The 25,980-nt window shown below is 40.7% G+C and overlaps 1 protein-coding gene across 2 annotated transcripts; it reads right to left on the bottom strand.

The window, feature by feature from the left end:
- Nucleotides 1-171: 171 nt before the first annotated feature.
- vsnl1a (visinin-like 1a) lies at nucleotides 172-25,866 on the bottom strand. 2 transcript variants are annotated; one of them, XM_062437196.1, is made up of 3 exons: nucleotides 25,696-25,866; nucleotides 1,834-2,049; nucleotides 172-369 (listed from the first exon to the last, which is right to left on the bottom strand). In XM_062437196.1, the coding sequence occupies exons 1-3, from the start codon at nucleotides 25,855-25,857 to the stop codon at nucleotides 172-174; spliced, it is 576 nt and encodes a 191-aa protein (XP_062293180.1). In that variant the 5' UTR covers nucleotides 25,858-25,866. The 2 variants fall into 2 exon arrangements, with proteins under 2 accessions (XP_062293180.1, XP_062293179.1); XM_062437195.1 differs by lacking the exon at nucleotides 1,834-2,049 and having other exon boundaries at nucleotides 25,696-25,857.
- Nucleotides 25,867-25,980: the final 114 nt, after the last annotated feature.

Genomic DNA, 25,980 nt, shown 5'->3' with positions numbered 1-25,980 from the left:
TAGCAAATAACATTCTCATGCACACAAGTGTTTCAAACACAAGAAGCAGATCCATTGAAAGGTAGTCCAAGCATTTTTTTTTCAGTGGAAATAGCTGCAAACTGAATGGAAGATGAAATTCTTTCTGTGCAGTCCGTGGCGGCTGGTGGAGCGCTCAGCTGGCCCTCCGGCTTATTTCTGGAGGTCACACTGCAGGAGTAATACGATGGACGGGTCGCTCTTGGCCGCCTCTTTGAACTCGTCCAGTGAGATCTGGTCGTCGTTGTTCTTATCCATCTTGGAGAAGATCTTGTCCACCCTCTGCTCGGGCGTCAGGCCGTCCTCGTTCATTTTCATCATGATCACCGTGCCCACCATCTTGTAGATCGCCTGCAGGGGGGAGAAAGAGAACAGATGAAATCTCAGTTCCCTTAAAGTATCAACGTTTCCTCCATAAGGAAACACATTTTTAGTGAAATGAGACATCCCTTTCTTTAAAGCATCATGTGAAGGGACGTCATTTTCTCACAGCAGTAGCACGGCAAGCTTCAACCGTTCAATGCTGTCATCTGATGACTTACAGTTTGTTATATTAGACTTATTTACACAAATAGTATGATGAATGCACACTAACTGCGCCTGTGCGATTAGTCTTTTTTTATTGATGTCCTTCCACATAACAAAACAAGCTGTGAAAAATTCCCCTCCGCATTTCCACTCTTGACAACCATCCACACATGTATTAAAACCTGTACACATCAGTCAGGCCTCAGTTTATAAGTGGACTCATTGCTCTGATGTTGAATGCACACAAGCCATTTCTACTGGTAGCAACTTTATTTTTAATTTTTTGAATTATGTCTGATTGTCTATGTATGAATATTGTAAAATAAATATTTAATTTGTTTAATTACATAATTTAATCATTATTTATTGAAGCTATGAGGGCAATATCATTTGTAGATATAATTTAGTAGCTAAAATGTCTTAGCAACATGAAAATTATTTTTTCGTACATATCTCTCGCATGTAAATGACACAGACAGACACAGATAGAGAATTTAACATGTTCATTGTTGAGTAACAAAGAACTATCTCTGCCTGTCTGACTATAATTACCCATAATACAGAGAGGAAGTATCCACATTTCTAGATGGCTGTACTCTAAGTGTACTTTAGTGTATTGTTGCTGATGTTTCATCTTAATTGTGTTTATGGATAATTTCTCAAGGTGCTGCAGGCTCAAAACTTAGCCCTGTGCTAAAAAAATTAATAAAAAATAATCAACATAACATTCTTGTGACTAAGCAGGTTCAGTCATGTTGGGATGCAGGACAGCCTTCATAACATACTTTGACATTTTGGGAATTTAGCATATTCACATTCTTGTCTGTTAAAAGACTAGTCTGTAGGATTTAGTGGCATCTAGTGGTGAGGTTCTAGAAAGGTCCTCTCTAGAGCCAGTGTTTGGTTTGTCTGTTCTGGGCTACTGTAGAAACATGGCGGTACAACATGGTGACCTCTGTAGAAGGGGACCCACTGCCTTTTGCAGATATAAAGGGCTCATTCTAAGATAAAGTTAGCTTAGCTTAGTACAACGACTGGAAACAGGGTGAAACAGTTAGCCTGGCTCTATCCAAAGGCAGCAATATCTGCCTACAGCACCTCTGCTCACTGATGAACAAATTATATCATGGTTGTTTAATTTCCCCCTTTTTCCAGGACTTCTTTGTGATAAAAGAGGTTAACAAGCTGCAAGAATTTGGACAGAATTTAGCAATTTGACTGAGAAAATAACAAACCCTACCCCTTTAACTCCTGTTAGAAAGAGGATTTTAAGTTTATTCTTCATACCTCGATGATCTCCAGCATCTCCACCCGTGTGATCTTGCCATCTCCGTCCAGGTCGTACATGTTGAAGGCCCAGTTGAGTTTCTGCTCGAAGCTGCCTCGTGACGTGATGGACAGAGCGCAGATGAACTCTCTGAAGTCGATGGTGCCATCGCTATTCTTGTCAAAGGTCCTAAAGGCGTGCTGGGCGAACTTGGATGCATCACCGTAAGGGAAGAACTGGAAGGAAAAAGACAGAGGGGTGTAAGGTGTAAGTATTCATGAGGCAGAGTGACGCTGATCATGTTTTATATATAAAACCTCAGTAGAAACAAATAGGGCCACGATCAGATTTTTCCAGTTTTTGCGATGAAGTGGCAGATTAATGAAAACAGATGAGGTGATTTGGGGGCATAATAACAAAGAGTTATTTGCATTTAAATCACACATTCATTACCTGCTGTAATTAAATGAACTTTGATTTCCTGTCCTCATCCAATGCTTTAAAGCGCCACAGTTGCAAATTAGATCAGATTCAATTAGATTAGATTCGGCTTTATTGTCATTGTGTAAAGCATGGGTACAAAGCCAATGAAATGCAGTTAGAATCCAACCAGAAGTGCAAAAATACAGTATCATTTGCAGATGAATACAGAGAAATACGCGCTATAGCATAAGTGATCTTCTAATATGTACATTGATGGACACTGGAAAGTTACTATACACAAATATTATATATGTAAATATTTTAGAGGAGAAGAGGACAGTTAGAGAAAAGATTGTATGTATTGTATGAAAAGCTGATGTACATTTAGTTAAATAAGCAGAGTATAAGCAACATATTTATAGTTGGTCATACACAGTAACATTATTAGATCAGTGTAGAGGTTCAGGCTGTGCAAATTATGAATAGTGCAAGTTATATGTTTATTAAAGTACTGTAAATAGTGCAGTGATGAGTGTAATAATGCTATTAGAGTGGTAGTGGAGCTCAGTAGGGTTACAGCTTCAGGAAAGAAGCTCTCTCTGCGTCTACTGGTGAGGGAGCGGAAGTTCCCGTAACTCCTGCTAAATGGGCCAAGGGTGAAAAGTCCATGATTAGGATAGGAGACATCCTTAATGATGTTTCTCATCCTGCCCAGGCAGTGCTTGTGATAAATGATCTTGATGGTGGGTAACTGGATACTGATGATGTGTTGGAAAGTTTTCACCATCAGTTGGAGTGCTTTAAGGTCTGATGCGGAGCAGCTGCCACACTACACTGAGATTCAGTAGGCTCTCTGTGGTTCAGGGGTAGTGGTCCCCCAGGATCATGAGACACAGGTGAGCTTTCTTAAGGCTCTAATTTAAGTAAAGGCACTGTTGCACCTTTTTGACCGTGATGGAGGAGATTAAGGACCAGGTGATGATTGGAGATGTGGATGTCACTTGAAGCTTGCCACATGTGCCACTAAAGCTCTGCTGATGTAGCTGGTTAAACTTGGAGTGGATCACAGTGTTCAATGCTGAACTGATGTACGAGTTGTGACTGTCAAGGCGGGTCAGGGCAGAGTGGCGTGCCTTGGAGATAGCGTCATCTTTTAAACTGTTGTGGTGGTAGGCAAACTAGTCTGGGTCCAGTGTAGCAGACAGACAGAACTTCAAGTGTGACAGAACCAGTTTCTTGAATCACTTGGCAATGATGGGTTGAATGCAACATGATGGAAGCCATTCTGGGCCGTAGCAGTGGAGTGCTTTGGTACTAACACAATGGAGGTGGTCTTGAAACTTGTGGGGACAACTGCCTGGGCCGAAGACAGATTGAAATTGTCCATAAAGACCCCAGCCAGCTGCTGTGCACACCCTTTAAGCACACGGCTAGGTATGCCGTCAGGGCCGGCCCTCTGTGCATTCACCTTGCTCAGGAAGGAGCAAACATCTGAGGTGGGGAGTGTGAGAAGTTGTTCATCTGGTGGTAGATCTGCTTTGGGGATGGCCTCCTTATTTTCCAATTCAAAGAGAATATAGATGAGCTTGAGGGAGGCAGAATTAGTTGTGGGCACAGTGCTGAGTGGTTTGATGTGTGTGATCAACTGTGTATCTTGCCACATGTGTCGAAGGTCAGAGTTGGTCTTCTAACCACTGTTTGTGTTAAGACTGTGAGATTGGCCTCGTTAGGTTGGCCCTGACTGAGCTGTAATGCTCTGTCGCTTCTCTTGTTTTGAGGAGGAGGCAAACCTTTGTTCATCCAGGGCTTCTGATTTGGTAAGTTTTTATTTTCCATCAAATGTTATCATTTCTCTGTTTATTCATATGTATGTGTGTGTATGTATGTGTATGTTTACACACCAGATTCTTCCTGACACATTTGGCTTGAATACAAGGCCTGCAGTAAGAAGACCACCTCCCCACTCACAACTCTACCTTGCAGCACTCTCCTGCTGTGTCTGTATGCAGATTTGACTTATCATGATTTTACAGCCCATGAAATCTGTACACAAAATAAAAGCGTCACCTCGAGGCTAAAGGAACTTAGCTTTGATGGCTCCTGTGGGGCTTCGGAGTCCATATTCTCACTGTTACGATCAAATTTAAACTTGGCACAGGATTTAAATTGCCTGACTCTTGTAATACAATTTCTAAAAAGGCTGCAAAAACAGTTATGAGATTATCATGGATTGAACTTGATTAATCGATTTTTGAAAAACAAAAACATGTTAATAGGTTAAATCCAGACAATGTATTTTTTCTCTTCCCTTTGCAAATGTAGAGGGATGTAGCAAGAACATAATTTACTTGACCTACATCTGTTTTTGTCCTATGAAGCCATATTTGTTTGCCCAACTCTCCTCTAAATAATTCAGTAGATGCTTTGAATCAACTTTGTTCTCAGAACTGGCTAAAAGTTAAACCTCTCTGCGTGTCGGCAGTTCCAGTCATACTTGTCATCACTGCATCTCTGCTTAACATGTACACAAGATCAGAGGTTAATGCAGTAACTCTGTGGATGACCGCTGAGCCCCTGCTCAGCTCATCATCTACTAGCCCCTGAGCCCTGTGGGTGGTTGCGAGAAGCCGAGCGATTCATTAGATATAACCTTCTACTTGACCTCTCCAGTAAAAGTCCTAAGAGCCGATGGGTAATGTAAGCTGAGCGAGGCTGCTCTCTGAGGACTCGTGTAAACAAGAGAGCTGATGTTAAAAAAAACACGACTGAATATTTTTTTCTTCTAAAATATTATTCAGGTTTATTTTGTGGGGAAATGTCTTGTAGTAGTTTTATACAGTTTGTAGCTGATTCTATAAAAACAATCCAGTCACGATTGGATATAAACTGTAATTCAACATTGTTATGGACGAGTGAAGCGCTCAAAGATAAAAAGAGAATCGACTGCTCTTGAGTTTTGTGTTGTCCCTTTAGTTTTTGTCTGCTCATACTTAGTGAACACTGAAAGCATGAATTTGTTAATTAAAGGTGAATCAATTCAAAGGAAATGAGTACCATCATGATTTTAAAATTTCATCTGTCGACAAATATCAACAGATCTGCTGGTACTGACATTTGGAGGCCTAAATAACAAGAAGGAGCTGAGAAATGAAACCCTTTCAAGATAAAGTTATGCATCTTAAATTTGACTTTTTGTTGGTAAGCAGTTGCCTATTTACACATCCAGCAGACATGGAGCAACATTATCATTCATTTGGAGTCATGTTTCTGATCAATGAAAGTCAGATGTTCTGTCTCTTTTTAGGTCAGTTTTGTTCTCCAGCAACAACTGACAGAAATATCTGGCACTTTAGATGCTAAATACTTGACTTAACTTACTAGTAGCTTAACTTAACTTAACACTGATGAGATTGGTGAGGATGAATCAAAAGTAAAGTTGTGGGCTGTGAAACTAAAAATGACTTAAAATAAAGAGTCTGTAGAGCTGAGGGAAACTGCAGTCAGGTGATGAGTCTCAGTGGCTTCATCACTACAAGCCAAGCATGTCACATTGCATGTATTCATTTGATCCATTGTTACTTCTAAAATATTAATTGCAGTTTTAAACTCCAGAGAGAGTTTAAAACAGAACTTTAAGACAGAACTTTAAAAGGAGTTGGAAAAAACTAAACAAGCAGTTTGAGGCACGTGTACTTTTGTTTCAGGCGGTACAAGCCTGTTGTACACTGTGTCCTTGTCCATGTGTTTAGCAGACAGTCTCGTCTCACACAGAAAAAGGTGAGGACGCTGCCCCTGCCTCTCCTAAGAGTAACTGCTGCAGTACGCACAAATTGTCTGGATTCACGACGGGGGGGAGTCAAGGCCATGAAACCTAATGGGAAAGGAGATGGATGCAATGAATTGAACATAATGAAAGGGAGAGGTAGAAGAGTGAGGGAGGGTTAGGATTGCAAAACTGCCCCTCTGCAATGAGGTCCCCACCCGTGTACACTCTGCTGCAGCAGCAAACCGATCAGTCTGCGGTGAGAAGTTCACAGACAGGATGAACAAAGAGATGCGGAGAGACAGAAGAATGAAATTGGAAGAGAAAAGATGGAGGAGGAAACTAAAATGAGTGTGACAGAGATAGAGCTCGCTCCCTTCCTGCCTGTTATACAGGTCTTTATCTGCCCTTCTGCTCCGAAGAAGCCAAACTAATCTGAGGAGGAAAAACCCCTTGGGATGTGGGGCAGGCACGAAGCTGCCAGAAATGCACCTGACACGCTGCCTGATGCTTTTTCTGCACAAATGCAACGCGACTCCTTCACACGAGCGCTGCCTCCTGACCCGGTATGGCCCTGCCTATAGCCTCAGCCGCCCGGCCCAGGACAGGAAGAAGGCACGTGGAGGGAACAACGTGGGAAGAAAGAGATGAAAAGATGAAAGAGGAGGAAAGGTGTCACGGAAGTGATGTTGAAGGGTGAGGGAGGGTGTAAGGAGGACAGAGAAAGCCAATGCAGCTCCCTGACAATCTGGCAAGTTATGAAACACTTTATGTAAAAACGGAAGAGGAGGAATAAAGAGACAAGGAAAGTGGGACGGGGGAGTGAGATCTGATTTTCTTTTTGGTTCGTCTTTCCTGTCTCTGCTACAGGCATCGAGACCTCAGAGAAAAACACAGCAACGGACAGGAAAAAGATGACAAAACCTTCACTAGATGGCACACGATTGCCATTTAACAACCAGAATGAGCCGGTCAGGACTGTTTCCTCGCCTTTACAGCTACGGCTATTAGGCTGTTAACATTTCCATTAAGTCTTATTTCGATCTTGATTTGGCTCCCGTCTGCGGTTATGGCTGTCTGATATGCCTGTTTGGAGTCGGCCATCAAAGGACAGGCTGAATGCCAGACCATTTCTGTCCACTCAGGGAAGAGCCAGGCGGACAGGCACAGCTGGCTTAATAAAGGCTAATGTCACTGTGTTAGTGTGTGCGCATGAGGCCTGTTCTGTCAAACAGATACCCTTACCTCAACACACACACACACACACACACACACACACACACACACACACACACACACACACACACACACACACACACACACACACACACACCCCAAAACATGCTGCTGTTAAGTGGAACATTAAAGCCTTTGTAATCAGCCCTCAAGCTGGCACTGGTCCTGATCCAAAAACTTGGAGAGGGAGAGAGCCAGAGAGGGGGAGGAAAAAAAAGGGGAAAGAAGGAGAGGAAAAGACTGCAAGAAAGAGAATGACACACTTAAATGAAGGCCATTTAACACACACAGAACAGCGACTGGCTCCGAGATCATAGGACAGATGAATAATACAGCTCGAACCACTGCTGATGAGGCAACACAGTGATGTGACTCGACAGCAATCATCAAACGAGAAGCTCATCAGTAACAAATGACTTGTGCTCGGATTTAAAATAACTTCCGAGTTAGGTAACAAGAGATGCTCGGCCATGCGATCCAGATTTGTGTTTAGTCGCCAGCTCTTCAGATAACAGCTAAGCTGGACAGACATCTTGCAGCTTAAAAGCTTCCAGTGATGAACTCGCAGGGGTCAGGATTTAAACGCGATGAAGATTTACGTACTATATACACATTCTGTTGCAGTTTAGCGCGCTGCAGATTGCATGTAACAGGATTATTGTTATCTGAGTACTAACGAAAAGAAAAGAAAAATGGTAAAGTGTAAAGCTTTTATAAGTGAAACGGATCGGAAGCTGCAGTAAGTGCAGTAAGTCATTTTGGGAGGCTTTCTGGCTCTGCAGCATCACAGATGTAGTTTTGAGTTTCACTCATCACTCACTATGACATCCTGCTGTCATAGAGCAATATGGATCTGTTTATAACTATTGTTGTTTATCACTATTACTTGATCCATTGATTGTTTTATCAGTTAAATTATTCATCATTTATTTTATACAACAGAAATTTCTACCGCTAGTAACCAGAGCCAAACCTTTTTATGTAGAGATTTATTATTCTGATCAGCACCCAAAAACCTCTTAAGTCTACACTTCATAATCATATAAAACAAGCATAAGTAAGCTTCTGGCATTCTTAAAGCTATAAAAACATGTCAGATAATCCTTTAGCTCTACAGAGAGTTTCAGCTAATTGTTTTTTGGTTTAAGGGCCCAAACTACACTGTCTTGGTTCATTTGCTTCAACTAGCTCATTTCAAGCTGCAGCAGTGGAGCATTTAGTGGCTAAAGAGTCAGAATGAAATGTACATTCTCTGTGTATAAAGAAGAAAGAAAAGGTAAGAAAAGTTGTATTTTCTCAATAAAAAGGGTTTCATTTGTTTTATACAGAGTTAGATAAAAGCATGAATCATAATAAAGAATTTATGATGTTGTCAGCCATATGCATCATTATCTTTTAATACCTTGCGCTCGTTTTTGCAATGAAGTGAAACAGGAATTTCTGGCTTGTGCTCCCCAAGGAAGATACCCTCATTTAAAATCCCATTCACATTTGAAATAACGCTAATTAGTTAAAATCCAGCCTGGGAACATAACCTTACCTAGTGGTATGTTGTGTGTCTTAATCTGTATGTCTTATTAAGGAAAAATCTAATATTGTTGTTAGTATAATATTTCTGTTTATGGAGACCTTAAATAGAGACAAACACGAGTTCTTACAATCCACAGACCTCCGCGGGCTAAACGTTACAGCTCAGTGAAAGCAGTGACTCTATCTAACAGCAAGATAGGGATGACTGAGCAATGTTTTCAGACAGCAGGGATTAAAACAAAAAAAGGAAAACAAGAAGTAAATGTACTTTACAAATGGGTGCTAATGAATTTTATGGATATTCAATTTTCCTCTGAGCTTTTTTTATGCTCACAAAGGAATTGTTGTTTAACTGTGTGAAACGTACTTCTAAAAGTAAGTGCTGTAGTTGATGCCCATTTCTCTGAGAATATGGACAGTAAACCCCAAAAACACGCTTGATTTTTTTTTTTTGAGAAAATGATGAAAGAAATGCTGCATGAGAGACTGCGCTGTGTTACAGAAGCTGGTGGATCAGAGGCTGACCCAGACATGAGATCAGGACTGCGGCTCACTACTGTAAATATGAAAACATCAAATGGGTATTTCTAAAAATAAATAAAATCCAGCCATGAAAAGTATCAAAAAATGGGGTTTGATGTATTATTTATGTTATTTTTCAATCTTCCTTTTTTGGGTTTTTCAGAGCACACAATTCACACATTTTCACATTTTGAAAGGATTACAAGCAACATTGTTTTATATAAAAGTAGAAAACTTTTAAATCATCATATGAACCTGAGAAAATACAATACAGAAATCCCCATATGTGTTAGATGTGTATTATAACATCACGTCTTCGACCCAGAACTTCCTCGTTACATGTTACACTCACTCACAATCTCCCTACGAGTGATCGTTCATGCACTCACTGTACCGTAATGCCTGCTCTGGACCGCTGCCATGATGATGAAACCCTCTACTTTCCGCTGATACGTGACTGTCAGATTCTGACTCCACATCCATTCCCCCTCTGTATCTCTATGTTCCATCCTCTGCTCCTGCAGTCCAGAGACACATGCTAAAATCCTGACACACACACACACCACACACACACACACACACACACACACACACACACACACACACACACACACACACACACACACACACACACACACACCCACACACACACACACACACACACACACACACACACACACGCACACATCTGGGAGCCTCTGAGCTCATTTGTATCTGGGTTCACTCTCCTTAAACAGTACGGATGGTTCAATATCATTTTGCCCTGTAGCTAAATGTTATCATTACCCGTAGGAAGAGTGCCAAAAGAAAAATTAATCCCTCATCTTAACAGCTCAGTAACCATCGGACAGGCTCAATTGGAGCATCAGAGTTTGGAGAAGAGTATACATTAAAATTGAATACTTTGGAATAGATCTGAGCTGTACATCTAATTAGATTAATCATTATTTCCGCTCAGCTTTCATGGTGCCTACAAGGTCATTTCCTTTCTTTTAAGGGCTCTAAAGGACTCTGCTCTCTCTCTCTCTCTCGCTCTCATCTCTTCTCTTATCAATAGGTAACAGGTTTGCCATTGGCTATTCAACACCCAGCACGCAAGCACATATTTTAGAGGTCAATCTGAGACTGTAACTTGCCCTTCCAAGCACTTGAGGTCTGTATTTTCCCGTGAGCGATACAGTAAAAAATGAAGCTTTGACTTTGACTCATTTCTTACAGTTTCTGTCATTCTTATGTGGCACCAGAGGGCTGCGTAAATAAAGCCTTATGTTTCATGCATCCGCTTGCTAACATTGTCAGATGCAGTCAAGCCCATTTGGAGGAACACACTAGCAGACCTTGGCTGCACTGGCTGTCGCTGCATATGGCTGTTTACATTGCTTCGTCAAAGCGTCGATTAGATGCTACTTTTACCAAGCATAATGCGGCGGCCAGAGAGTGGAAAGAGGAAATGAATACATGCGTAATCCATCGCAGTGGTATTTACAGTGATTGTGTGTGTGTGTTTGTGTGTGTGTGTCTTTTTGTGTGTTCTTACATAAACCCTCAGTGACATGCCAGGCATATACAGAAACCCAGCCAGTGCACTGCTGTAGCTGCTACTGCTTCCAAGCCTCCAGGGTCTGCACAGATGCAAAACACACTCACACACGCTCAATCCACTTCGCGCTGTAAAATGCATTTTTAATCATCCTCTTGTTACTATCAAATGGCCGTCTGCTGTGATATCAGTGTCACCAAAGGTACACAAGTTAGAAACAGATCTGAAACAATTACTTAATTAATCAATCAATGTATAAATAGATTGTTATTGTTATTTGTTGGGGTTTTTTGTCCTCAACGATATATAATATGTCAACTTTTCTTTTTCTATTTTTAACAACCACTTCTAAACCACTTTTTACTCAAAGATGCTACAATGAGACAAACATGGCAGGCATCTATCTTTCTGCCACTACTGCTGTTGTAATCCAGCTGCATTAATGCACTTGTGACCTTTGTTTATGGTCAAGGTCTGCAAGATTGCTCCGGTCTTGAGGGATGAGCCTTTGATTCGGCGAGACAATGGGCTTTCCAGAAGAGTGGCCACTTGATAGAAACATAAACCACGGCTGATACGTGCGGCAAGTACTGATAATGTTCGTTCCTTCTCCTAAAAACCACAGATTGACCAAATAGGATATTTAACCAGCTTGCATAGCTGACAAGATGTCCCTGCTGTCCATTATCATTCATCTTCTGATTAAGAGGACTTTGGCGCAGACCTGTACCTGACCCTGGTTTATCTGTAGTTACAAAACACCCATCTGGCAGCACTAACTCTGCATGAGGGGTGTAAATGACAACAGCAGATGGCACTATTGAGCGTGGAAACATATTTTATTCCTCAGGGGAAGTGAGGAGAATAGTTATTAGCACTGAAGAGAGAGAGAGAGAGAGAGAGGAGAGAGAGGAGAGAAGAGAGAGAGAGAGAGAGAGAGAGAGAGAGAGAGAGAGAGAGAGAGAGAGAGAGAGGGAGAGAGAGGAGAGAGAGAGAGAGAGAGAGAGAGAGAGAGAGAGAGAGAGAGAGAGAGAGAGAGAGAGAGAGAGAGAGACTGCTATCAATAACCAAGATCTGTAACTATCCCTTCCGGTAATGAAAAAAACAAAACATCAACATTATCAGCAGAAAAAATGTCACGTCTGGCGCATTCCATCAGAGCTGCTTTTCGTCCTTTTCAATACCTACTCTAACTCAGATACAGACGGGCAGGCTAGCCGGGCGGGAAACAGAGTGTGACACTGCAGGTAGACTTGAGGGGTTACCCTTTGCTCCTTTTTGACGCAATTCAAAGTGAGGCGAAACTGCAGAAGAAAAGGAGGATTTTTTGCTTGCCAGTGGTGTGTCCAGGATGGGAAGAGTCTGAGTGCTTGGCAAGATAAATCACAGCAGCTTGTGCTGTTTGAAACCACCTTTTAAAAGCGCTTAATCGGCATGCAAGCTTCCCCCACTCAGCCAGGCTAAAAGACAGCAATAGAGGGGAAGGGAAGACTGAGAGGGATACGGTGCAAAAAATGCCACATGGCACGCAACAACCTTTCTATATTCTCTAGATGTCTACAGAATGACTTCATTATTTACACTCTGCCTCCATTTTACATGACTCATCAGACCTCCTTGGCTGTTGCTCCTCCGGCATAAATTCATCACTTATGAGGCTGCTCGATTCCGTCTGAGGCATCTTTGCGTGTGTGCATGCATGGAAACCCTCATGATTCTCTGTGTGTGTGTGTCAGTGTGTGTGTGTGTGTGTAGCCCTGCTGCCTCAGTGTTATTTCCATCTGGTGAGCACAAACACCCATGAGATGATAAGATGTCATCTCCCTCATATCCGAGTCCATTTATTAAAGTTAAAGATGTAAACTGAACATGCGTTTATTCTAACCCCGAGCACACAAATATAGATCAGCTGTAGTCTCATGACACGGGTCGGCTGAAACAGACAGGTGCGTGACCTATTTTTTATGAGCACCTGTGCTGCAAACACCAGCTGACAGGTGTAAATAATTAGCACTGCTCTCACTTTGTATTGTATTAATGTCTTGCATTAAGACAATCAGGACCAACCTTTCTGTTTCCCTTCCTGTCCATCCACTTCTCCCTTTCAAGGTACCTTGCCTGCTCTATGCTGACTGATAGAGTTTGCCTGAAGGGTAATAGGGTCTGTTTGATGCAAAATCATCACTTCATTTCTCTTCTCTGTCTATTATTATAGGTGTGTGTGGTAGCAGACGAGAGGATCCAACGAGAGCTATGGAAAACAACGTACCTGGTACCAAATCGACTCGAGTCGAGTCAAGCAGAGTAGTGCTAGAACTGTATAATGGAAAAGCGCCAAACATGTCTGCTGTGAAAAGGGTCTTTCCATCCCACTAAAAAAAGTGTTTGTTGCAGCCAGAGTTCCATAAACCTTCATTATTGTTTAAAAATAACAATTAAAACACTTGAATGAACCACACTGTGCATTCCCTCCATCACCATGAATATGGGCACTTGGGAATCACTCCTACATACGCTGTCCTTCTGTTTTAAATACTCAGTAGAATCAAATCTGCAGCTGAGAATAGTCACTAAAAATGCAATATTTACTCTTGTTTGACTAACATTTGTGAAAAAATGGCAGTGCCCAGAAGTTACTCACCATGTTTATGACATAAAACCATAAATCTATGAGCTGTTTTTAAATTATGAGCCCAGGACTCCCAGAAAAGCAGAATACTGAGTGGATTATATTGGTGACATAAAGCCAGTTGGGTTAAATCGGTCTTTTCATGGGATGTTGTTGACATAGCAAAATATGTCACAATATCGCCAGTCTTATATTTTTGTGGCTATAAAGTTTTACGGCTCTATCACTTTCATTTATCACTGGGAACAACAACAGTGAATCCTCTGATTATTATATTACAGCTCTGATCGGCACTGAAAACCATTCATTTGTGTTGCGATTTATTGTTGGCTGGCGAGGCTTTTGGTGGTCGCCAAGAACATCAAACTCAGAGTATGTGATGGATTCTTTTATTATTAGTGTTTCTACCTTTAATCATTACAAGGATTATATTAGATTTGTGTAAAAATGCACCAATTTAATACCAATCTTCAATTTGAGGCCTCTTTATTTGACATAAAGGAAATACTATATTGTCCCTTCTACTTGAACTTCTTAAGTACAATTATGGTGATGTGGTTAATGGCCAGAACCTAAACAAAATCCAGTATTTTTTCCAAATATCCACTATAAAATTAGGTAAATGTGTTGTTTTTTCTGGTCTTCACTAGGCTTTATATAAGTGCTGATTGGTTTAATGCCTCTGTGTGTATATTTTTTACATGTTAAAGGACTCCAGTTATCACAGCAGACACATTATACAAAAAATGCTGATGCAGTGCAAATTACTAACAAGCGTCTGTTTAAAAAAAGAATTCTATTCAATTCTGGTGCTCGTATTTGAATTATCTTCTATAATTAAATGCTCTTGATCAAAGCAAAGCGCCCTGTATAACTTCATTTTGGGAATCTAGTAGCCATATTATCTGACACATTGCTCCTGTGGGGGATATATTCAGATGTTGAGATGATTAAGAGACACTCTCTACATCTCCACAAATGGATTTAAACAACTTTACTAATGTGTTTATCTAACTGTTCACATCATATAAACGTAATTATGACAGCATCTGAAGCGTGTCACGAGCTGTAACGTTATTAATATCATATTGTGGCAGAACAAAGCAGTTGGCTTTTACCACTCTGATCCTTTTTGGTCCTGTTCGGCTGTCCTTTCTTGTTCTCGTTCAGTTTTGAAACAAGTTTCATTCTGTCAAGTAGCTCTATGGTCACGTTAGGTTCTGCTGATCAGACAGCTGGGTCAGTGAGGACAAATGACTGCGAGGAACAAAATGTCTCTTGAGTGGATGAAATCTGTAGAAAGTCAGCTCTGAGTCTGTTGACTTGAAGAGTGAGACGATTATTTTGGGAAATAATCTGCTGTTATACTTGCGGTATTATAAATATAAAGCACAGAGCTGTCATGGTCTCATGTTTTTTGGACTCTTTTATTTGGGTTTTCTAAGTGTGTCTTCTGGGTTTTGATTTTTAGTTTGCTCTGAGTTTTCCTTGAGTGCTCCTCTTCACACCTGCTCTGCATTTGCCTCATTAGCCCCGCCCGTGCTCCTTTTGTCTTCCCTAGCCAATCAACTCCCAGCCTGCCCCTGTGTTTTGCCACCTGTTCCCTGTTGTTTTGATTAGTTTGGTTTGCATTTTAAATCTTGATTTTTCTGTTCAGTCTTTGTTGGATCGAGTTTAATCAGATCTGGAAATAAAACCCTTTTCTGCAGCTGTGCCTTCGGTCTCTTGGATTTCGGTCCACCTGCTACCAATTTCCATGACAAGAGAACAAATTTTAACCGAATTTCCAGAAAATCTTGGGGGGGGGGGGGGAAAGTGAATTAAGTGCATTCCCATCCATTACTGTTATTCCAGTCAGCCAAATCATGTGGAGTAGGATATTATTTAAATGTAGAACATGTACAGCATTAGTGTTTGGCATCTGGGCTCTGACATTGAAAGAAAGATTGATCTCACACAGCAGGGAGAGGAGAGCAACATTAATAACTTCCTCCCCCCTAAGGTAAGATAGACTCGGGGCTTACATTTTTAACTATACTTTTCATTAAAAAAATACACAAATGTATTGGATAGAAACAGAAAGAGAGAAAGAGTTAACAGCCACGATAGATTACAAATAGCAAGACACGTATGAGAGTAAAAATGACACACAAGATAAGGAGAGCAGCAGAGAAAGAAACGCCAAGCTCTTAACCTAATAATGTCCTACTCCAAAACACTGCAAACTGGGAGGAGGAGGATGGCCACTCCATTGATTAACAAAGCCTATTTTATTTGAAGAGTACTTCAACAAACGCAATATGACCTGACATGACCTAGAATGCGTATTTACATACACAACAATATACTGGCATTATTAGTTCATGTATTGTAAACACCAACACACTATTTCCCAACAAAGAGAGACATTAATAAGCTATTGTTGTCAGTTTAAATAAGAATATAATTTATTTGTCATACTCTATTTATTCAAACATAATAGAAATGTAAATTGAATATGACCAGACAACAGATTCCTGTAAGGGCTATTCTCTCCTTGCAGAAAAGAGAAGTTAATGGTTAACTGTTAGTCGCTGGGAATATTTTTCTACACATTAATTTGCATTCACAACATCAGATATTCATTTTGAATGGATACAGTGCCAATGTAAACCCATCTACTACTAAGAGGGTTGCTTTATGGGTTGTTTGTAGCCTTAAAGTTACTCGGATAGCAAATGTCTTAAAGTCTATTTATCATGAGTGTGTTAGACTCATTCAGTGCCATGGAGGAAATAAATTCATGACAAGTGAAAACGAATCCAAAGTGTCTTCTGACATCTCTGCTGCAGAAATGAAATATGTCAAGCTGCCAAAGTCAGTGGCTTGAACCCTTTTCAACCAGTTGGAGGCTGTTCTCCCCACCAACCCCGCTGCTTACAAAGCAGCGTGCAGGTTCAAATCATTGTACATTTGAGCCCGCATCACGAGACTAACAGCTTTAAGCCCCGTTGCCTTCACCATTCGACCATGGTAATGATGTCCATGGAGGGATCCTTGCAGAGGATGTAATAAAGGTTATACACAGCTCAATCTGAATATGAATTTCCCCATGGGAAATGACCTATCATCTTATGGTTTTCATTGTCCTATTTCCACCTTTCACACTGCTGCAGCAGCTGAAAGTTGCTGAATAATTCAATCAGAACTGCAGGGTCCAAAGTGAGACATCGCAAAGAAACCAGAAAGCAACTGATAGGTCAAAAGCAACCATCTGTCCATCATGTTTCCCCCTGTGTATCATTCTGTTTTCTTTTTTGCCTCCCTGAGTTGATTTAAGGAGGTCAGTTTTCTTCATTTCAGCTGATTGCAGATGCATCTCATCTGCAAACGCTGACACTTGCACTTAATTAACATGCAAGCAATTAACAGCAATTTTGTGTTTGGAAAGACTGGAGGAAAAACATGATAGAAAAACCACTGTTTGTCTTTGTGAAAATTACAGTCTGCTAATTCAATGTCAGGTTCCCCTCCCTCTGTGCTCTCTAAACACTGTAAACTACTCACTAATGTAACGAGTGACTCATTTTGTCCATAATTTATCATTAACATCAATTTGACGTAAGTTCTCTGAGCTCATTCAACAATCTGAACATTTCTGAACATACTGTAACAACAAAGTGTTTCATGTTGCTAAACCAAATGAGCAGAATATTTTGCCTTTCAGGAGCCAGTGTGTGTGTGTGTGTGTGTGTGTGTGTGTGTGTGTGTGTGTGTGTGTGTGTGTGTGTGTGTGTGTGTGTGTGTGTGTGTGTGTGTGTGTGTGTGTGTGCATTTTTGTGTGTGTGTGCCTGTGCTGTGACAACGATGGAGGATGGCAAAAGAGCTTCTGAGATGACAAAAGCTATTTTTAGTGCATGGCAGCCACAAGCCCACTTGGACAGAAAAGAAAGGAGGCGAGAGAGGAGTTGGGTAAAGGGAAAAGTGGAGAAAATGGAGTAAGAGATGTAGAAAAGGGGAAGATAGAGACATAAAGCGAGATACAGAAGAGTGGGAGGAACAGCTGATATTATGTATTCATGAATGTGTGCATACACCTACACCATCAGCTGCCCTGAATGTGTGCCAAAAGCGGGGAAATATTGGATTGCGACATTAACATTTTCTAGCTTTTGACCGCTTTATATCGGGTAATGCTTTTGCTATTGATGGAAATGGAGCATACACACCCATCAGAAATGTAGCTCTTGAATGGGGATCACCTATGATGTTATGATTAGAACATAATTTGGCTTTTTTTCTCTGCCTGCTGGACTTTTAAGCATACTGGTATAATACAAAATGAAAGTGGTGTTTTACAATATTCTGTTGTCCATTGTAAGCATGCTGTAATAAAGAAAAATATGCATAATTAGTAACTTAAGTATTTGTTTCACATAGTTCAGGTGGAGCAAACCAATATACCAGTATAGGTCAAAATGATCACCTGGTGTATATGTCGCTGAATAAGGAGCATACATTTTCATTGCAGAACTAAATAGCTAAATAGTTTATTTTTTCATAACTTAAAGACATTTTAAAATAATAATCATAAAAGGAACAATAGCTTTTTTATGCATTCAAATATAAGTTTTGATTATTTTGTGAAAATATTCATCATTAATGTTCAGATTTTTAATACAATGCCCACCTCTATACTGTGTGTGGGTGTAAATGTATAACATTAGCATAACTGAATATGAGCAGGGTCCCAACCTTCTATGTATGAGTAAAAATTTAAAAAAGTCATAAGTGTATTAAAAACTCAGGCAGCCAGATCCATGAATGTCACATCTTTCTTAATTATTACAAATGGATTTTCCAAATAATGCAGCCACCTTTTATGGCTAATTTTCCATGTCAATCTAATGCGCCATCTCCATCTCTTCTGCCTGTCTTTTGTCTCCTTTGATCAGGCAGCATATGTTTCCTCACAGAAACAGGCTGTTGGCCAGATGATGTCAGTGTCCGTCTGTCGCTCCATTTACCTTCCTATCATTCTGCCTGTGATCTGTCTGTCTGTCTAGTGAGGCGATAGGGAGTCTCACAGCCTGGAAGCGCTGCTGGATAGTCATTGGTGCAAGCACGCACACACACACAAACACACACAAAACACACAGACACAGACACACACACACACACACACACACAGACAAACACACACACTCCACACCCGTCAACAGCAAATAGCCTTGAGGCTATGCAAGCGAGACGCAACAGAGCGGAATCCATCCATACATCTATATTCAGGTCAGCATCTGTGACTCTGTGTGTGTGCGTCTGTGTGTGTTTGTGTGTCCGTGTGTGCGTGAGGCGGTGTCACAACAATGCTTCCAATCTACAGCAAGGGCTTTTTCTCTCCCCTCTACTTCATATCACTGCTAATCTAAAGCAACAAACCAGGAATCAAATTTTCTAACATTCTTTAATTTCAAACGGTCTTATATTGTCCCAACTTTATGTATGATGACACTAAACTATGACAACTGGAGCCCAAGGTCTGATAAAACACATTTTTTATACATTTTCAGCCGTTACAAACCAGCTTAAGAGGCGAAACAACAATTAAAGATTCAAAATGCAGAGTTTAAATGTAAAAATGTTGTTTCTTTTATCCTGTTTATCCTTTCATTTGTTCTCTACAAGACCAATTACAGAGTAATATGAGTGAAGGAGAAAGAAATAGAGTTGCTGTGTGTATCAGAAACCATTACTAAGTCCATTATACCAACGTTAAAATGCTACCTCATCACAGCAGCAACAACAGGACACCAACTGGCAGAGGACCAACAGTATTGATGCTCATTTCATGGTACTGTCAGCCAACACGCTAACATCTAAACGCATACAACAGGACTAACAGGACTATCAATAACACTGGGTGATGTATATTATCTTACAAGCATTTTCCTATTTTAAATGAGAATAAATGACATGTTGTGCACATGTATGGATCATTGTTAAATGTGTGTGTGTTGACGGCTATCTGTCAGCGTGGCTGCTGTCTCTGCATGCATCAAACCCGAGAAAAAAAACTAGCGACAAAATCTATCACCTTAACGTTTCAGGGAGTGTCGTTATCCTGTTACAAATGGCTCCCAGAGCGGCTGGCGTGTCAGGGATGAGAAATTTCACACGCTGCGGCATGCAAGCACTTGAGTGTGAATTGTCAAGGAAGCCTCTCTTCAATTTTTATATCACTGTCTGGCATTTGCAATATCACTAAAAGTGAAAATCCAATGGGACACAAAAAAAACTGTGGCGGGTCAGTTTAATGATCTTGGATAGTTTGCTCAGGATTTTTATGAATACTGACACTTGTCCTGGAAAACTAAAAAGGCTTCATCTCACTAAATATGGAGAATGTTATGAGTGTAAAGAGATAGAGGAACATTTTCTTATTCTTAACTCGTTATTGTCATTAAATGACCACAGTGTGTCCAAACACTCCAGTCACCCATTCGCTGTCGGTGGCACAGCTCAGATGCAGTTTCTTTATTACATTACAGATCACTGCTGAAACAATGAGTCAATTATTCAATTAGTTAACAGACATAAATTAAACAAATCTATTTTTCTCTGTTTATCATAGTAAACTGAATATATATTTGTTTGGCATTTTTGCTGATGCATTTTTGGGGTTTTACATTTCATACAATAAAAACTTAATCTATTCATCAGAAAAACAATAAATTAAATGCTCAGTATTGAAGAAAATTGATAGTTGCAGTCCTTAAGCCTTAGTCACCCAGGCCATCACACAACACAATTAGTGATTATTTGGTCAGCATTTCCAACAAGTTGTACATTGATGCTGTGGTAGCTTTTCTATTGACAAACATCCATGCTGTGCCTGAATATGCACATGTGGACAATTGATCACACCAATGGTGTTAGGCATCCTGCAAAATGAGAAATAGTTCCTCTTTGTTTGGGTTTGTATGCCTTCATTTTCAGGGAATGCAACAAACTGACCCAGAAGACTGTCTGCTACACACAGCCCACAGTGGATTTAGTCACTGCAGGTCCATCCTCAGGGACCTCATGGCTCCTCTGCCCCCCCCCCCCCCCTAATGTGGAAAAAGAATATTGCAAATTGCAACAATGTCCTGTCGCCCAAATCTGCATTGTTCATAAAGGTCAACATAGGAATAATGCCCATGTAGATTGGAGCCTTCAGCATGTTGTCTTGGCTTGTATCTTCTCCTCTGCTGTAGGAGGTGATGCACAACTAAGGCCAGTGTAAAAGACAATTCCTGCTAAAAGAGCCCAATTTAAGCACCTCACAATTAGCCAGGGCTAATGTCGCACCTGGAGTAATTTGTGCTGGCATGGTATGAAAGGATAACCTGTTCACCAACTTCCAGCCAACATGGAGGCTCAAAAGAGCAAGGGGACGAACTTCAGTGGTGCAAGTGCAGTGTAATTATCGACACTTGTTTTGACATTTCAGAGGAGCTCGCCACAGTCAGCCAAAGTCAAAAAACTAAATTTGGGCTGACATAACACAGCAAGTGAATACCACAGGTGGTGGACTGTTTAGACAAACTGAACTGAACAGGCTTGATTTAGGTGGAATAACCTGAAGCAGAAGGCTACATGGGAGCATGGGGAAGCGAAGAATCCCCAACTGGGAACCTGCCCTTCAAATGTGGTAAGTTTACAGACACACTGGAGGGGAGAGTTCCCAAGCACTCCATGGGGTGGAGTCTCAGCCACTCAACCTTTCCACAGGTGGTGAATTTGTGCTCCTCACACCTGTGGAGTTTGATCCTTCAGAGACTGAGCCATGTGCAAGCATCAGCACTGCCCCACCTTTGGTGTGTGAGCAACAGAGATGGAAGCACCATGCTGACAATAAGGACTCCTACAAAAATCTGCTGAAAATGGAGACTGTGAGGGCAGATTAAAAAACTCCTTGCTGAGAATCAGCTGAAGCCGACCATGCTCCAGCCACAAGTGACTCAACTGAGAATACAGCTATTGGAGAAAACTATCATTGTTTTGTTAGTGGCCAACTATTTACTTCTTAAACATAGTTTAAGTGAAACTAGACTTGGAGAAATGTCTGTATTTGTTATACTTCTTATATTCTCCCCAGGTGTTTTCAGGAAGAAGTGTGGGCTAACCATACTTTGCAATGCTTTACATTTTTTCAATTACTTGGTTCTCTTAGAACTAAAACATTTGAAGCGCACATTCAGTTCAGAGTTTAAATGTAATGAATATCTTGGGCAACCTCAGAGAAGTGAAGCCCAGGCCATTTTTCGTCTATGTCAAATCCAACCCTGAGGTGGGATCCAAATGATTCTGAATTTTGGCATCAATTTGATCCAGATCTTGTCCTTAAATTTTGAAATATCCAAATGCAGCCTTTTGTCCGGATTAGGGGATTATATTATCAAATCTGAATCTTCAGGATCACAAATCTTTCGATCTGCTTTGAAATACAGATCAGATCAGAATTTAATCCAATCCAACCAATATAATCCTGTGTGATCATTCTGAAATACCTGCCTCTAGAAAACCTTCTCAGCTGTTTCTAATTTCAGTCCTCTGTCCATTTAACCATAATATTCAATCATCAGAAGAAATTGTTTAAACATATATAAGAAGAATCCAATTTGTTTACACTAACTGTAATTCATTCAGTCCTTTTACAATGATACACCAACACCACAGTATCACATATGAAAATCACAGATACACACACCTATTATTTCCAAACAACATGTTACACCTGCTTTCTCTCCCTTGCTCCTGATCTTCAATGACTGTCCCTCTTCATCACGTTCCCTTCCTCTCTCTCTCTCCCTTTTCACAGCCTTTAACATGATTCCCTCCAGAAAAGCAGTGGGAAATTAAGGAGTGAAAGACAGACCACAGAAGGAACCCAAAAAAAGGCAACAGAACAGCACGTCTATGTCCGACCAAAACAGTACATTAACTCCATGCAAGCAGCCGAGTGGAGGTAACACTACATTTAGCACCCTGGCAGTGAGGGCTTCCGGAAAACTGTCACGGCTGCAGATCTGTGCAGAGACGAGGGTGGAGGTGTGTAGAAAATAAAGATCTCGGTGCACAGGTGTAAGTTGAAGCTTGCCTATCTCATGCATGTGTGCACAGCGAGGACACAAACACACACAGAACTAATCTCCAACATTTCTCATCGCTGCTTTGCATGACTCCATTGGAGCAAACGACTGATAAATAATGTATACACACTTTCTTCCACTTGCTTACTTTTTCCCATCTCTGCGCCACTCTCTGTTTCTCGCTTCTCTCTGACGCTAACATGCTGTTGTGGTTCCTCTACCTCCCACTAAACATATGACCCCCCCTACCACACAAACACACACACTCAGACAAACACACACACACACACACGCACACAGTCACAGAGTCACTCTTCACAGGAACAATCTGTCCCGTTAATGCGAGGTCGCCGCAGACCGTTTTTCCACTTATCAGCCCTCTGGATTTAAATAAAGCCCTATCACTGATACACTGTTGCCTAGAAACACAATAGGATGCATCAATAATAGGATTTACCCTGATGCTTACAAGACCCCTTTAGATCTGAGCCATGTTGCCCCCTTTGTACGCCATCAGGTTTTCATGCTACTGTTGCTTGTGTGCTGTCGTATTATGCTGTAAAGAGATTTTAGGGAATATTCCAACTTCTTTTTTATGCTTGTATGCCTCTATCAGAGCTGCCAACTCTCCCTTATTTCCCAGGAGTTCAGGTTATTTTTGTAGCGCAATTTTAAAAGGATTTTGGTACTTTTCAGGGGGTTATAATAGGACAAATTGGCCCAAATGGAAAATGTTATTCCTGGTTGTGACAGATGTGCTTGGTTTTGATTTCCCCCCCTTTTCCCTTCTGGTATTAGCAGATGCATGAGCTCTGATTGGCATTTAAAGGAATTGCACCCCTGACCTCGCTGCCCAGGCGTGTCTTATGTAACGGCAGCACCCTCTGGTTATGAGGCATTTCCTGGCAGCAGTGATAAAAGATTAATGCCTATTCTTAAACTACTCTAGTCTAGAGCTGCTTGCTTGGATGTGAACTCTTAAGAAGCTAAAGCATACAGTTCATGAGAAAACAAGATGCTGAGATATGTCTGTTGTAATGGTAGGCTAGGGACACACTGAAATGTTATCATCCACTGTGAAGAACAAATCATGGTCGATTAGCAATGAAACAACAACTATTGTGCATGGGTTTAAGTTTTTAAGTCATTTAATCACACTGTATTATAATAAAATACTTGTAATATTGTACTTTAAGTTATTTGTTTTGAGGTATCTATCAACTTTGCCTCATTTAGAACAGGGAAAAACTCTCTTAATTCCTTTTCTTAATCTATCACTGGCAGCCAATTGTAGTTTTAGCAATATTAGTAGAGGCACTCCTAGTCGTCAAGATTAGAATTATTAGTTTTAGTGTATATTTATAGGCACAATTTTAACACTATTTCTCATTAATTCTTGAAGCGTCATTGCCTCTATGAGTGTGTTCCTCTCCGGTTATGACCAAATGAATAAATCATTGTGTAAATTCACACTGCTCTGTCAGAGGTAATGAGATACGATGGTCTACATATTAGCACGAGAAGATAATCATCGGAGCGCCTCTGATATCTGCCTCTCTGTTGGTTTTCTGCCCAGATACAGGAGGGCTGAATGTGCCTGTTAAAATCTAACTGGGTTAATAATTGGATGGCGACTCTCCTTGATGGTTTTTGTGGTAATTCAGAATGAATTCAAGTGTCCCCAATGAACCCTGTTATACTAATTATGGGAAATCCACTGATAATGCATTTTGTTAGTCTGTCTACATTATTTCAAATGGATAAGTAGATAATAAGTGACACTGATGCCTCCGTTAGTAATGCTACATAACTATTACTGATGCTACTGTTGCTTCTTGTGCTATTATTGTTACAACTGCAATGAAACTGAGAAAAATGGCTGCAAAGTTTTTTCATTGTTCAGCCAAATCTTTTTTTAGGTAGAAACGTGGTTATGTGCTAATCAAATATGTATTTTAAAGTTATTTTCATGGCTTAAAAATCATAATAAATGATTTGACCTATGACCCCAACAATTCAGATACTGCATTCAGCCTTTGTATTACCTCTAAGAGATATATAGCTAGTGTATAGGTAAATTGCAGTAAGAGAGTAGAAATAAATTATATGAATCAAATCTAGGTAAGTAAACTTTTAAAATGTTGTGATTCAGAGAAATGCTCCACTCCAACAGCAGTCAGTCACCATTTCATCACTACGCTCTTTCCTTACTCCTCGATAGCATACTCCATGCTAAGACACAAAGCTGAGCAGCTCGCTGTCGTCTTGTTTATTAATATTAAATGTATCGTGTGTCCAAGCACGGCATATGAAAGTACTCGCTGCACAGCTCTGATCGCCGTCTGTGCAGAGCTCTGAAGCCCCGCCCAGCTGCTGCAGAGCTGAGCGGCTGGCTGAGCGCTTGTTTATTCAAAGTTTATTAATATTAAACGTGTTGCGTGTCCAAATTGCACAAAATTTGACACTACACGTCTTTGGGTGCCCAGAAATAAACCTGCAGAGTGTTAAGTAGATTTGATGAACAGTTGCAGAGAAAACACATACACATACATGACTCATTTTCTCCTCCTTCCTTTATAATTAGATGAGGTGATAATATGTAGAGGTCGTGTTTACAGCTTGTTCCACCACCAGTGGGAAGCCAAAAAAATATTTTATTGCTGCTTTAAACATGTTTGGATTAAACTAACTTTAATCCAAACAGACTGACCAGAACTTAACCGATTAGGTTTTTATAGCAAGTTCCTACTTGTATACTTTTTGTTCAGAATAAACTGACTACTACTACTACTGTCAGTTCAGCATTGTTCTGTGCAATTAAGTTTTTTTATTCTGAGTCCGTCATATTCTCCTTTGAATTCGAGTTAACGTGACAGTTGACTGAACTCCTCTCTGCTCTCTAATCACTCTGTACCAGTTTAAGTCTGTTTTAATCATTGTAACCCCATAATTATTAGATGAGCCTCTACTGTTGTACTGATTTGTAGTCAGATCTGCTCTGAGAGATCTCTATGGTTTGTGTGTTGTGTTTGAGTGTGTGTTTGTGGCGAGCATGTACAAATGAGTATCGTTGTCGAAGCATATGTGTGTAATCCATCAACTGAAAGTGAGTCAGTGGAGTCTTACCTTGACATAAAGCTGCTGGAATTCGTCCAGGTTGAGCCGGCCGGTGGGACAGTCCTTCAGGAAACCCTTGTACCACTGCTTCAGCTCATGTTCGTTAAATTCTGTGTTCTTCACCAGATCCTCCATCACCTCAGGGGTCAGCTTGCTGTTCTGTTTCCCCATTTTGCCTGCCAAAAGAGACGGGTACAGGGTACACACATGCGCACGCACACACACACACACACACACACACAATGAATGATGTGAAGCATAAGAAGAAGTGCCACGACTTGTTGTAGAACCTAA

This window comes from Scomber scombrus, chromosome 17, assembly GCF_963691925.1.
Source record: "Scomber scombrus chromosome 17, fScoSco1.1, whole genome shotgun sequence".
NCBI lineage: Eukaryota > Metazoa > Chordata > Actinopteri > Scombriformes > Scombridae > Scomber > Scomber scombrus.
This window is presented reverse-complemented; position numbering and strand designations above follow the sequence as displayed.